This window comes from Ciona intestinalis, unplaced genomic scaffold (genome assembly GCF_000224145.3).
Source record: "Ciona intestinalis unplaced genomic scaffold, KH HT000257.1, whole genome shotgun sequence".
Taxonomy (NCBI): domain Eukaryota; kingdom Metazoa; phylum Chordata; class Ascidiacea; order Phlebobranchia; family Cionidae; genus Ciona; species Ciona intestinalis.
This window is the reverse complement of record NW_004190578.1, coordinates 882-12,801: the sequence shown is the minus strand read 5'-3', so window position 1 is coordinate 12,801 and position 11,920 is coordinate 882. Positions and strand designations below refer to the sequence as shown.

Below are 11,920 nucleotides of genomic sequence, written 5' to 3'. Positions count from 1 at the left end.
TCGGTTAACCGGTTAATCGTTAACTTTTCCACAGCCCTAATATCACCAAAAAATAAAATAGTAGTCTTATAACAATTTTTCCAAAGAACAAATGTCTAATTCATTGTTTTAATCTAGCACAAACACTTGTGTTACTAGAGAGCAGAGTGTAACACTTGGTCAAAAACAGAAAATGTGTTAAAATATAATTACTAAAAAATTAACGTTTGTAGAATTTAAAAAATCAAGCAACAATTATTCATTTAGTTTCTTTTTATGATACTATGTGCTCATTCATAGAGCTTTTTTGAAATAATAATTAGTTACAAACCTGATTTACTTTGTTACATTTTTTTCTATTTGCACACTTTCCAGCTTGAACCTTCACAACATTCAGCTTACATTCAGCAGTTTCTATTCAAAGCTGTTGTAACACCATGGCCACAACAGGGAATGTATAAAAGTGATTCTTACAGAGCTCCTTTGGCCAAAGTATTTGATGTACTCTCTGAAATACAAAACTTCCACATTCGAAATACGTGAGTTTACCTTTATAGAAAGTACCAAACTCCTGTTCCTGTATATAACTACTACTACTACGTTTTTTTCAATAAATCTAATCTAAGTTATTCGAAAGATAAATAAAAACTGTGTTAAACGGATACTTTCGCATGATTAACACTGAATTTGTTTACAGCAATATATCAGTTTCATGGAATTGTTTACAAGTTTCTGAGACTGTGATTAAGGCAAAGAAAAGAATCAAACCATTATTTCCTGAGTATGGATGTCTTCTTGTATCTCCAGCTTCATTTTGGAGCAATAGTTGGGAGAAATATAAATCTGATACAAACATAATACACACAATCAACAAGTTTGATGGAAAACACATTAAAACTTCCCAATCTATCAAAGGTATTATTAGCATTTTAAATTGTAAAGTGTTCACTTCATAAGCAGAGGATATAATTTGATGCTGCCACTGTTGCCAGCCATGTATGAAGTAAAAATTCCCAAAATCCATAAAAATTCAAAATCACCCACAAAGTTACATACATGACAACTATAAAGTGGGCATGAAGTGTATGAAACGGAACACTTTTTCTATACGACTGTCGTTGCCCCACCACAAAGGGAAAAGTAAGCTACATTTAGAATTTTTCGTTACAATCAAACGCTGGTTAATATTTAATTGCATTAGTTATCTGCATATTTTTTTTATTGCACTGTATTGTATAAAACAAATTACCGTTTAACTAACTGTTTTTTTTTTCAGAACTATTATTTGGAATCTCATCAAAGCAGAATGACATTGGAAAATCCGACTCAGTAAACCAAGTTGTAAAGTTTGCTGTTACTCTTGTTCTACAGAAATACCATCCAAGGTATTAAGGATTTTAATATTTTAGGTGAAATTATTTATGATTATACTTTAACTTTTTACAGACGAGATGTATTTTAACCAATTTTCTGTTTTGACCAACTGTCATATTAATTGAATGATTTTTTAAATATTTTAACCTTGCATAAACTTACAGGTTAATACAAGAACTAAAAAGAAAGATGGAACAACTTTATGCAGCGCCCGTGCTACCAACTGCTTGTAAGAAATGTAGTCGTGGGGAAAATCCAATTTGTCGCAACCTTACTGAAATAACAACACATGTTCATTTTAAGCCACAAATGCAGTTTAATGATCTGATTCCATTGTTGTCCACATATTTCTTCCTGGGTTGCTACATTTACTTCTCAGTTCGTGAGTATTTCTTTGTTTTTATAAATATTTTATTTACTATGTCATTGCTTCCTTTGGTAGCCAAATAATTTGTTTGGGTGGTTTACAAAGTTTTTCACTCTTGTTGTACATGTTTCTTCTTATTTGAAGTGCAGTTTTCAGAATATAGGTTCTCAAAGTTTCCCTATTAATTTATTTTTAGTATTTGGTTCAACGCAAAAGCATATTTTTCATTCCTCTCTTTCTCCCCAATTTTTTCAGTTAGCAGCCAGCGACCCTTCACGCTGCTCATGGGGCGCTCCCACTCATTTATACCTACTGCACTAATGTATTCACAGTCTGGTTTTTATTAACAAGTTATGGTGATCATTTTGTGATATTTCTGTTAACTTTTTTTATTTTTTTTCAATTTCAGGAAAAATAAACTTTGTAAAAAGCAAAATAGGAATGGCGTTTAGTGCTGTGGTGAGTGTGATGGCTTCACTTATGATGGCAGTTGGTTTGTGCTCACTTATTGGACTCACTCCAACTTTAAATGGAGGGTAAATAAGTTTGTAGTGAATGTAATGAATTGTGTTATATTTATTCACCATCAAAAATTTATATTGGAAAAATGTGCTTCAATCATCATTTTTATCGTATTTTTAAGCACACTGTTAAAACAATATAAACATTTTTTAGAGAAATGTTTCCTTACTTGGTGTGTATCATTGGACTTGAGAATATATTAGTGATCACAAAATCAGTTGTTGCCACGCCGACCCATCTTGACGTTGATCGACGAGTGGCTCTTGGTCTCAGCAGAGAAGGATGTTCTATCACCAAAAACTTGTTGTTAGAATTTGTGTTGATTGGTATTGGCTATTTTTCCTTCATACCAGAAATACAGGTAAAACTAATGCTTTGTGATTAACGTTAAACCTTATAATGAAATAAAATTTGACATAAACAAAGAATTTTGTAGATTTACACTCATATATTGACAAATATTCAATGTCGGAAACATATTGTGTGATAATAAAATATATTTTACCTTATTCATCAATTGTTTAAGATAAACGTGTGTTTTCCATCCTTTGTAGGACACTGGTTAAATTTCTCGATTCGCACCTAGAGGAATCTTTGTTTGAATTCACCATATATGGCGCTTAATATGGCACCTGTGTTATAAATCCTAACCTTCTCTGCTACTCTACGATAAATTAGTGATTACATGACAGGAATTCTGTGCATTTGCACTTGTGGGTGTTCTATCTGATTTCTTAATGAACATGATGTTTTTCGTCACCGTGCTTTCTATTGACACACGAAGACTTGATATAACTGAAGACATCTACACACTCACTGATGATGATTTAGATAACGATGAATTCAACACATACTCAGAAAGAATCAAAAGTGAAATTTTATTCAAAAGGTAAAAAGCTTTTAAATAAACATAACAGTCTGTATAAGGAAGAAATTAAGTGTAAATCTTCTTTACTTAAAACGCGCTGGATTTTACATTTTAAGATTCGATCATGTTTTACAGTTTCTTTTCGAATTTTTTTTAGTGTATTTGTACCTTTAATAGTTGGAAACTAAAATTAAAGAAAGATAAACATGGAATGTTATGTTGATATTGACACTGATTAGAAAACCTAAAGTAAAGCTGGTATTACAAACCAATACCAATTGTTATATCTTTCCCATCATGTAATATGAAAATAGCACCAATGTAATAAATATAAATTCAACCAACATTGTTTACTTATCTCTTATCTGCTTCACTTTTCTACAACAGTTGTTCATATTTTTACTATTTATGTTTTAAGAATGTGGTTTAACATAAAACATTTTGTTATATTTAATGTAATTTTTTTACCTGAACTTTAAAATAATCCTTGTTTTAAAGGAAACAAATAAAAAAGAAGCGGAGAGATTTGGTTCACTCAGTTGAGACAGGAGGGAAAAATGCAACGTATCTTAAAATCCCAAAACGCCTCAAAGTCGTTTTCTTTTTTGCAGATACACGAATGGTGCAACGTGGTCTTATGGTTAGATTCTTCTTTCTTTTTGTGTATTGTATATTTATGAATATAGTGGTTCCACTATTATATGTACCTTGTTTAACTAGAATTTACTGATTCAAGTTAAAAATGTTGTAGAATTTTTCTCTTATCTATTTATATTGTTTTTTTGATAGTTATCAAATAAGACTCATTTAGTATTTTGTGTTACATAAACAATGTGTTTACCTATATTGTTTAACAGCTTTGTTATATTACAGGTATCCATGGTTATTTGGTTCGTGTTACTTGTATATAGTGATCCTGTGGGAATCAGAAAAAAAGCACAATCTAACTTAAAATATGACGATTCAGTTGCCAATAAGTTTGATTTTTTTGACTCAACATTAGAGGTGAGATAAAAATAAATCTAAACAATTAAAAGCTGGCAACCCAACCAGGGTAACTTGTGTGGGAATTAGTTACAACCTGTAAAGGGATAGCGACAATGGCTTTGAATTGTTAGTTTTTTTTTTTAAATGCAATTTGTTTAACCTGTTTCATACATGTGCTAAAAATGTTAGGTATTATATATACATTAAAAGTAAAATACTCCGATTTTATTCTACAATAATTATTTCCCCAGGTTACCAGCCCTTCACCAGCCATCAACACAAACGGTGAAATCAACTGGAGCATGAAAGATCTTCAATCCTATGAATATTTATCTTTCAGACATTGGCCAACTTTATTTGCTTATTACAACATTACTTTGGCTGAAAGGTAAACTTACATTCAACTCATACAATATAAAATTGTTTGAATCCTTTTAGTTTTAACTACTTATAGCACAATAATGTATAATCTAATCTAAAGGTGAAATTTGGTGGCACAGCCCATAGCCATGATAGCCTTGTAACTGCATTTGGCTATGCAACTTACCAGAACAGAAACTGAAAATTTGTACATAGATAAAGATGCTTGAATGCGATCTAAAGGTTTCAAAAGTTTTGAAAAACGAACAGCTTTGAAAAAGCTGTCTAAAATCATATTGTTGTTTCTAGTTTTCAAACTACTAAAGAAACCTAATTTTAAAGTTTTAAACTGTTTTTTTTTAACACGAACGCCTGCGTTTTTAGAAAAAAATTATACAGCGGGTATCAGAGAAACATTGGGAACATTTTAATATAAAAGTGAACAAGGTTCTACCTTGGTTTTAGTGCTTAATCATATACAAACAATAATAATAATTTTTATATTCAGATTTATCAGTATCCTTCCTCCAATACTAATCCCTGTTACAATCTCACCTGATGATGCAAAACTATCTCGTTATCCACAACAACAATCACTAACTACAACACAAGATAAACACACTGATGGTAATTAAATCCTGTATTGTATGTTTGTCCCACCTTACGTTTGTTGACCACCAACCATTTTAATTTCTTTACTATGAGGACCTTAATTCAGAACAGTTTTATCATTTTTATTGGTCAATTTTAGTTGCACGCATAATAATACATAGTTGGAATTTGTTGCACACCTATTTTAAACACACACATTAAGAATTTTACATGCATGAAATGTGTAGTTAAGTATCAGGGAGTTTTTAAGCTCAATATTTCGTTAACTGTTTATTTATTAACTCAGTACCACGTGTGGGCTGTAGTTGGAGCATGTTTTGAACAGCCTAAAATGCTATTTATTATAGGAATTTGTTAATACTCATTACCATGCTAATATATCTTGTTACAGAACAACATGGTGTGATTGAATCCAATTTTATTCCTGCTCATTTCTACACTGGTAGATATCAGATGACAGGACTTGATTATTACCTCACTTTGCTTCTTGGTGCGATCTCTGGTAAGTGAAAATGTTGTATATGGTGGATGGAGGTGAAAAGGATTGATATTTAGACTTAGTTTATCCAAGTTATAACAAAATCTTAATCTAGAAATAAACCATATTTGTTGGGTAATATATTAATGCAGTTGACCAACCACCTGAGCCCTAAATATAAGGAAAGTGGAATGCCAATGCACCAATTAGTAATTTACCCCACAACAAATCTGGCTCACTTTTTCTTGTATTAGTTAATTTTAAATACTTTTAGATTAAAATGTCTATAATGTGTCACTGGTACCTGCTGTATCATTTTCTTTGAAATAGTTTAGAAACTAGAAACGACAAAAGTACAGTGAAAATTTTTCTTATGAACTGTCGCACTCGGCAGATTTCCCTCACCGGATTTTTTCGCAAGCTGTTGCTTTTTTGCCTCAGATACCTTAGCATGTTTACAATATCCAGGTATGTTCATGGTGTTTATTCTCCACATCATGTATCGATGTGTTTGCTCTCGTAATTATGCTAACTGGAGAAAACCAAGAAGGAATCGTCAAACTGTTGGAAGTTACATTAGTTCTGTTGGCGACTCAATGCCAATTGTGCTCGCTGGGCATTCACAGGTTACATTGTTCAAATTTTGTATTCAGTATCATCTACTTACCCTCTTACCTGAACGCATAGTATAAATGTTAAATTTTCTAAGATCCTGGCCATGTTTAATAGTGGATCGCCGCTATTTTAGTATTGTACAAAGAGTAAACATAGTAAATAATATTAGTTAGTAATCTATGTATAATGGGACAACTGAAAGTTAAACTCTTCCGGGGTTTTCCTTTGGACAACCCAATAGTGAGTTTATGTGGCAAGGAACATTAAACTTTTTAATTTGGTATAATAATAGCTGTATTGAGCTTTGAATTATGTATTTTCCAATATGGGCCAAATGCACTAACTGCTGTCCAATGAAACTGCTAAATCACTTTCCTTAAATTCAACAGTTTTAGTATTGTGGTTGTGAATTAGAATTTTGTAAAAATGCCAATTTTGTAAACATTTCTGTATCTACAGTTAATTGAGTGTGTACGAGCAGAAGGGACAAATGTTATTTCTTCTGATATTTCAAGTGAATTAAAAGTATGGGATTCTCATTCAGGGGATTGTACGTGTACAATACAACGGTTTGTTGCTTTATTTTAAACTTTTTATTAAGTTTGGTGAATAGAATTGTAAAAATTCATCATAATATAAGGAATAGGTAAAAGATTTTGAAACTTCTGTAGCAAAGATTTTTTTAAATAGCTTGAATAGATAAATGCAGTTATACATCCAAGAACATTTGTTGCGCTAGTTCTGGTTAAAATATCTGCCGTTAACACCCAACATTAAGTACTAAAACTTTGCTAGCACTAAAAGATTTGTTGTGGTTAAACATGGCTTGTAGACCAATATTTATACACCATGTTGTGCTAATATAAATTGTTAAGTAAACATATAGGAAGTATAGAAACATAAGATAATACTTAATTAACTATAAAAGGTATAAATTCTGTACGCATAACTAGGATATATATACTAGTTAAAAATAAACAATGGGTTAAAATATATTTATAACAGATGTCTTCGGGAATATTCACTTGAATCTCAGGAAATCTCTCAATCATCGATACACAAACATCAACCAATGAAAGGTAATTGCTTGATATATTTGTAAATCACATTTTAAATCCAGTGCAAATTTTCCATGAAATTTTAACCATAATTCAATCAGCCGATTATCTGCTAAAGTTGCTTTATAATATGATAAATTGATAGTTGATTAAAACAGACTTAATTTATATATATATATATTAAATGTAGACCAGGCCTTGTAGTTTTTAACACAATTATCACTTCAATGTTATTTCTCTCTATCATTAAATTTGAGCTGTAGTTGTATGAAGAAAAGCTGTATATATCACTCTCAGTCTTACTTATTACTTGTCAAGTTTTTATAACTTATGTTGTTATATTATGTGGTTTAGTATAAATTGGGTAACTTGATATTTCACAGAAACCATGGTCTGGTGTCTTACTATGTGTGGTGCAATGATTGTAACAGGTTGTGATGATGGAAGCTTAGAGGTATGTTGTAGCTAACCAAGCTAAGCATTGTATGTTTGAATCAAAATAGATAATATGAAGCAGTTTTATGCATGATTGTGCTATTAAAAGTTTATTATACAGTTTGTTTATTGGACCAACATGATTTTTATCTCGTTTTATATTGTCGAATCAGGTATTTGTATACAATATAAAAATCGTTATAAGAATCTGGTGCTGAGAATCTTGAACTTTATTTTTGTCAGTTCATTTTTGTAGTACCAGATCCTTACTGTATATCTATTTTTTACACAAAAATTGTTTAACTAAACAATAGATCAGAGTCAGATCCACACAATTTCTGACAGTAAAATTAATGTTTCAAACAATGAAACTTATGTACGGCCTTATGTCTCATCTGTTAAAGAAACCTATGTCTTATCTGTTTGTTTTTACTCAAAGTATAAAAATAACAATTCTTTCATTCCATCTAATCAAAATTTTGCCCAGGTTTGGGACTCAACAAGTGGTGAACTTAAATGTCACCATGATGCTGGGAAACCTGGTGTTGTGTTTATGGATAGTGAAGGAACAAGGATTGTGGTTGCAAGGTTAAGTGGGACGCTGGATTTCTTTATTCTCGATGGATCAAGGATGTCAAGGGAAAACCAAGTTCAATACAGAGGTTGTATAACATATCATGACTGTGGTGTGTCTTCTCAATTATGATAACGAAAATCAACATTACTGTATGTTATGTTTAAAACATCCACACATTTAAACTTGGTTAAAAAGCATGTTAGATTTATCTTCTGTCTTGTTTGGCACAGATGTACTTCAACAAACCTTCTTTATTAAAAAGTTATTCAAAAGAGTTTTAGCGAACCATTTAAAAAATATTGTTTAGCCCGTTAATACAAAACCTAACTTTTATCTATTGCTGCAAAACAATTCGTTTCAGCTATGATTCAAACAGTGGCAGATAGTAGTTTTAACACACAATAAATCTAAGCTATCTGTTTTGTACACTTAATTTATGAATGAATTTTCTGAAACACACTTTCTTTCTATCTTAATTATGGCATTGTTTAAAACTTCAAAACATTTATTTTGCAATGACTGTCACTGCTCTGGTGTGCAAGCATGAATAAACTACATCGATAGGTTAATCTAGCAATTATTTTTATTCACAGGAACAACAAATCGACATCGTAATAATTCATCGGAATTATTGATGGATCATCCAAATTCTAATCAACTTTCTCTTCAACTGATCTACACTGTTAAAAGTGCTCATCAACAACCCATATCTGCATTCAAGGTAAACTGCTGTTGTGATAAGATGTGTGTATGTAATTTACATTTCTCCAAGTTTACTTGGGGATGCAAGTTTATTTTTATAACTTTAAAACGTTATTTTTTTGTTGTCTTTATCCTAAATCCTATTGACCCCTGCCTATTTTCCTCATGTTTATATCTCAGTTTTTTTCCATAAAACTAAAACTAGTTTTATGGGACTAAATCAAACTGTACCAAATATTCAAGTTTTTTTTGTGAATCTATGAAACTAGTTTAATCGTTTACATTGGCAAACTACAAATTTTCGTCTTTCTTGTCTCTTCCCCTATCCTACTAAATATTATTTTGAAACTAATCTTCTGGAAAAATTAAAGTAAGATCTACTGTAATCAATGTTTCCATACCAGGAGACTTTAAAATTAGCAAAGTATATTTGTTTGTTAGATGGCACTAGGAAGAGTGTTGACTGGAAGTTGTGATCATACTTTGAAATTATTTACAACACAAGATGCAAGGTTCCAATCCACTATGTTTGGCCACATAGGACCTATTACTGTTTTATACATGGACAAGGCAAGTAAATTGGTAATGCTGTGTTTTAGATGAAAAAGCCATGCTATATTTAAACATAGTATATTGCAAAGTTTGCATAAACTAGATATTAAAGTGCGCAGATACCTTATGTTTTATTTTACAACAGAGTGTTCCAGCTGGTGCTGTGAGTGGTTCTACAGATGGTTGTGTTCGACTTTGGGATTTATTGACAGGTTTATGTTTGCACAAGATGGAAGAACATGCAGGTTAGACTTACTATTTATTTGTTAATATATTAGACATAAAAATTATTATATGTATGGGACACCCTACCATGCTACCAGGCCCCAATTGTTATTTAAATAATTATATTGAGATGATTAGTGGTTTCTTTTTCGAGCTGAAAATTTGTAAAATTCAAAAAAACGTGTAGTTTTGTGTAATTTGTGTAATTCAACAAGTAAACATGTGTTTAATATGGTTTGAACAAACTTCTAAAAAACATTTATTTTTATCATTTTATAAGGTGCTATTACTGCTGTCCAATGTTCTACATCTCATGTTTTATCAACTGCACAAGATAATAGATTGTGTATTTGGTCAAGGAGGTCTGGAATGTTACTTCAAGTCACTAAACTGGTTAGTGTGAATATTTAGTTTCATGATGAGTGTTTTATTATGTTTAGTTAAAATTAGTCAAAATTAAATCAAGTTGAAAATAAAAAAACAACCAGATAATTATTGAAATGATAATTACACCAAAATCTATTCGGTCTGATCTACATTTTAGATATAAAAGATTTCAAATTTAGTTTGTTGTATTTTCACTGTATGGTGCTGACTGGTGGATATAAGTAGATGTTGTGGATACTTTTTTTTAATATCTTTATTAAATCACAATCTAAAGTTCATAAATACAAAGGTAACAACTATAGTTATTCTGTATTTCACTAATGTAGGATATAGGATGCTCCTCTGCATTGTGTCTGCTTGGTGAGAGCTGGTGCGTGACGGGAGGTTCTGGTTCATTGCTTTTATGGGATATAAGGTTTGGATTTTGATATTTTTATCAAACTTACCTACCTTAGTGTTGTTGCAGTTGGAACTAAAAAGATTTTTGTTTCTCTTGTGTTTGAAATTGTTTAGTTTTAGCTTACCCTATTTAAGCAACATTGCTTACAAAACGACCACTTTTTTTCAGAAATGGTGAATTACTTCGAAGAGTTGAGCTTTATTATGGATCAATTGTCCCTCCAAATGTAGTTCAGGTTTTCCCCATAAGCGACTTAAGAATTGTTTGTGTGCTTGGACATGAAATGAGAATTGTTCGTTTTCCTTCTGTCCTTGAAAAAATTGACTAAAAACGTTTCATTTTTTTGTTTTCTATTTAATAAAGCAAAAGCTTGCTTTCCACAACTACTTTATCGTTATTAATTTTTGTGTAGTTTTCAACATCTTATACTCTTTATAAAACTATAACAGTTTTTCCGAATGATGCCATTCCTAAATTTGAACTAGACTATTTTTCAACCACGTTGTTAGGTATTTTAATACTTTTTTGACAAAAGTTTTCTTTATATTTTAATACACTGTGGTAGCTGAAAGAGTTGTGTTTGAGAGTTTATGAGGTTTTTAGAAATATTAATCTGTTTCCAAATGTACCATCCGAACTGATGTCAGAATTTGTTTTCATTAGTAATTTGTTTATTGTTTTTGGGGGAAGTTGAAAGATTTCATCCAAAAAAACAATTTTTTCGCACATGTTTTGTATTCATCTCTTGCAAAATAATGGTTGAAACGTAAACCTTTTCTTAAACAATCGTTTTTTAAATAAACTTCAAATGTACATCATTTGGGAAAGTTGAAAATGGAATGTAACGATTAAACAGGACGCATGCTTAGTCTAAACTTGGACTTGCATAAAAATAAATGGAATACTTTTTAAAATGTTTAAAACACTGATAAACCATAGGGTTGTATCAGAGATACATAAACAAGAATGGGTATTGTTAGAACAGTAATTAGTATTGTTCGAACATCAATTGATAAATATTGTGTAGCCTACTACAAATGTATATAAACTTGTAATACAGAAAATTAATAATAACTTTTAATAAAGCTTACAGTTGCTAGAAATTAGGTATTGCTAAACTGTTTTTTTTTTGCACGAGCGACTTCTCATAATTTATCTCCTAGCTAGACCAAGTGACTAAATTTCGAATATATGTTTCGTATATTATCTTTTTATTGTATCCGCATATTGTATTTGGACAACCCCTGGGGTATAAATTATGAAATTAAAAGTAAACCTTTTAAAGTTTGGCAACAAAACCTACAAAACTACAAGGCTGGGATCGATAGGACACCAAAATATATTTACATAAAATGCATATTTTTTTGGTAAATTTATGAAAAACTTTAACATAAAATGTAAACGTTGGCGACAGTTTGACTA

At 30.9% G+C, this 11,920-nt stretch overlaps 1 protein-coding gene across 2 annotated transcripts; it reads left to right on the top strand.

Annotated features, from left to right (window-relative positions):
- The first annotated feature begins 318 nt into the window (after window positions 1–318).
- On the top strand, window positions 319–11,316 carry LOC100181007 (sterol regulatory element-binding protein cleavage-activating protein). Of its 2 annotated transcripts, none has more exons than XM_002125092.4 (23): window positions 319–518; window positions 677–894; window positions 1,256–1,364; window positions 1,518–1,735; window positions 2,130–2,256; window positions 2,396–2,603; window positions 2,935–3,131; window positions 3,609–3,750; window positions 3,984–4,115; window positions 4,349–4,485; window positions 4,966–5,084; window positions 5,461–5,571; window positions 6,016–6,173; window positions 6,622–6,731; window positions 7,168–7,241; window positions 7,604–7,674; window positions 8,143–8,317; window positions 8,826–8,953; window positions 9,376–9,504; window positions 9,632–9,731; window positions 9,992–10,104; window positions 10,425–10,513; window positions 10,667–11,316. In XM_002125092.4, exons 1-23 carry the CDS (start codon window positions 433–435, stop codon window positions 10,824–10,826), a joined length of 3,111 nt encoding a protein of 1,036 aa, XP_002125128.2. In that variant the 5' UTR covers window positions 319–432; the 3' UTR covers window positions 10,827–11,316. The 2 variants fall into 2 exon arrangements, with proteins under 2 accessions (XP_002125128.2, XP_026695217.1); XM_026839416.1 differs by having other exon boundaries at window positions 9,376–9,516.
- Window positions 11,317–11,920: the final 604 nt, after the last annotated feature.

Excerpts from the sequence above, each read along its gene's own strand:
- LOC100181007 (XM_026839416.1), top strand. The coding sequence starts at position 433 with ATGTATAAAAGTGATTCTTACAGAGCTCCTTTGGCCAAAGTATTTGAT. Across the intron at positions 3,751-3,983 it reads TGGTGCAACGTGGTCTTATG|GTATCCATGGTTATTTGGTT; the intron begins GTTAGATTCTTC and ends GTTATATTACAG. Across the intron at positions 4,486-4,965 it reads AACATTACTTTGGCTGAAAG|ATTTATCAGTATCCTTCCTC; the intron begins GTAAACTTACAT and ends TTTTATATTCAG.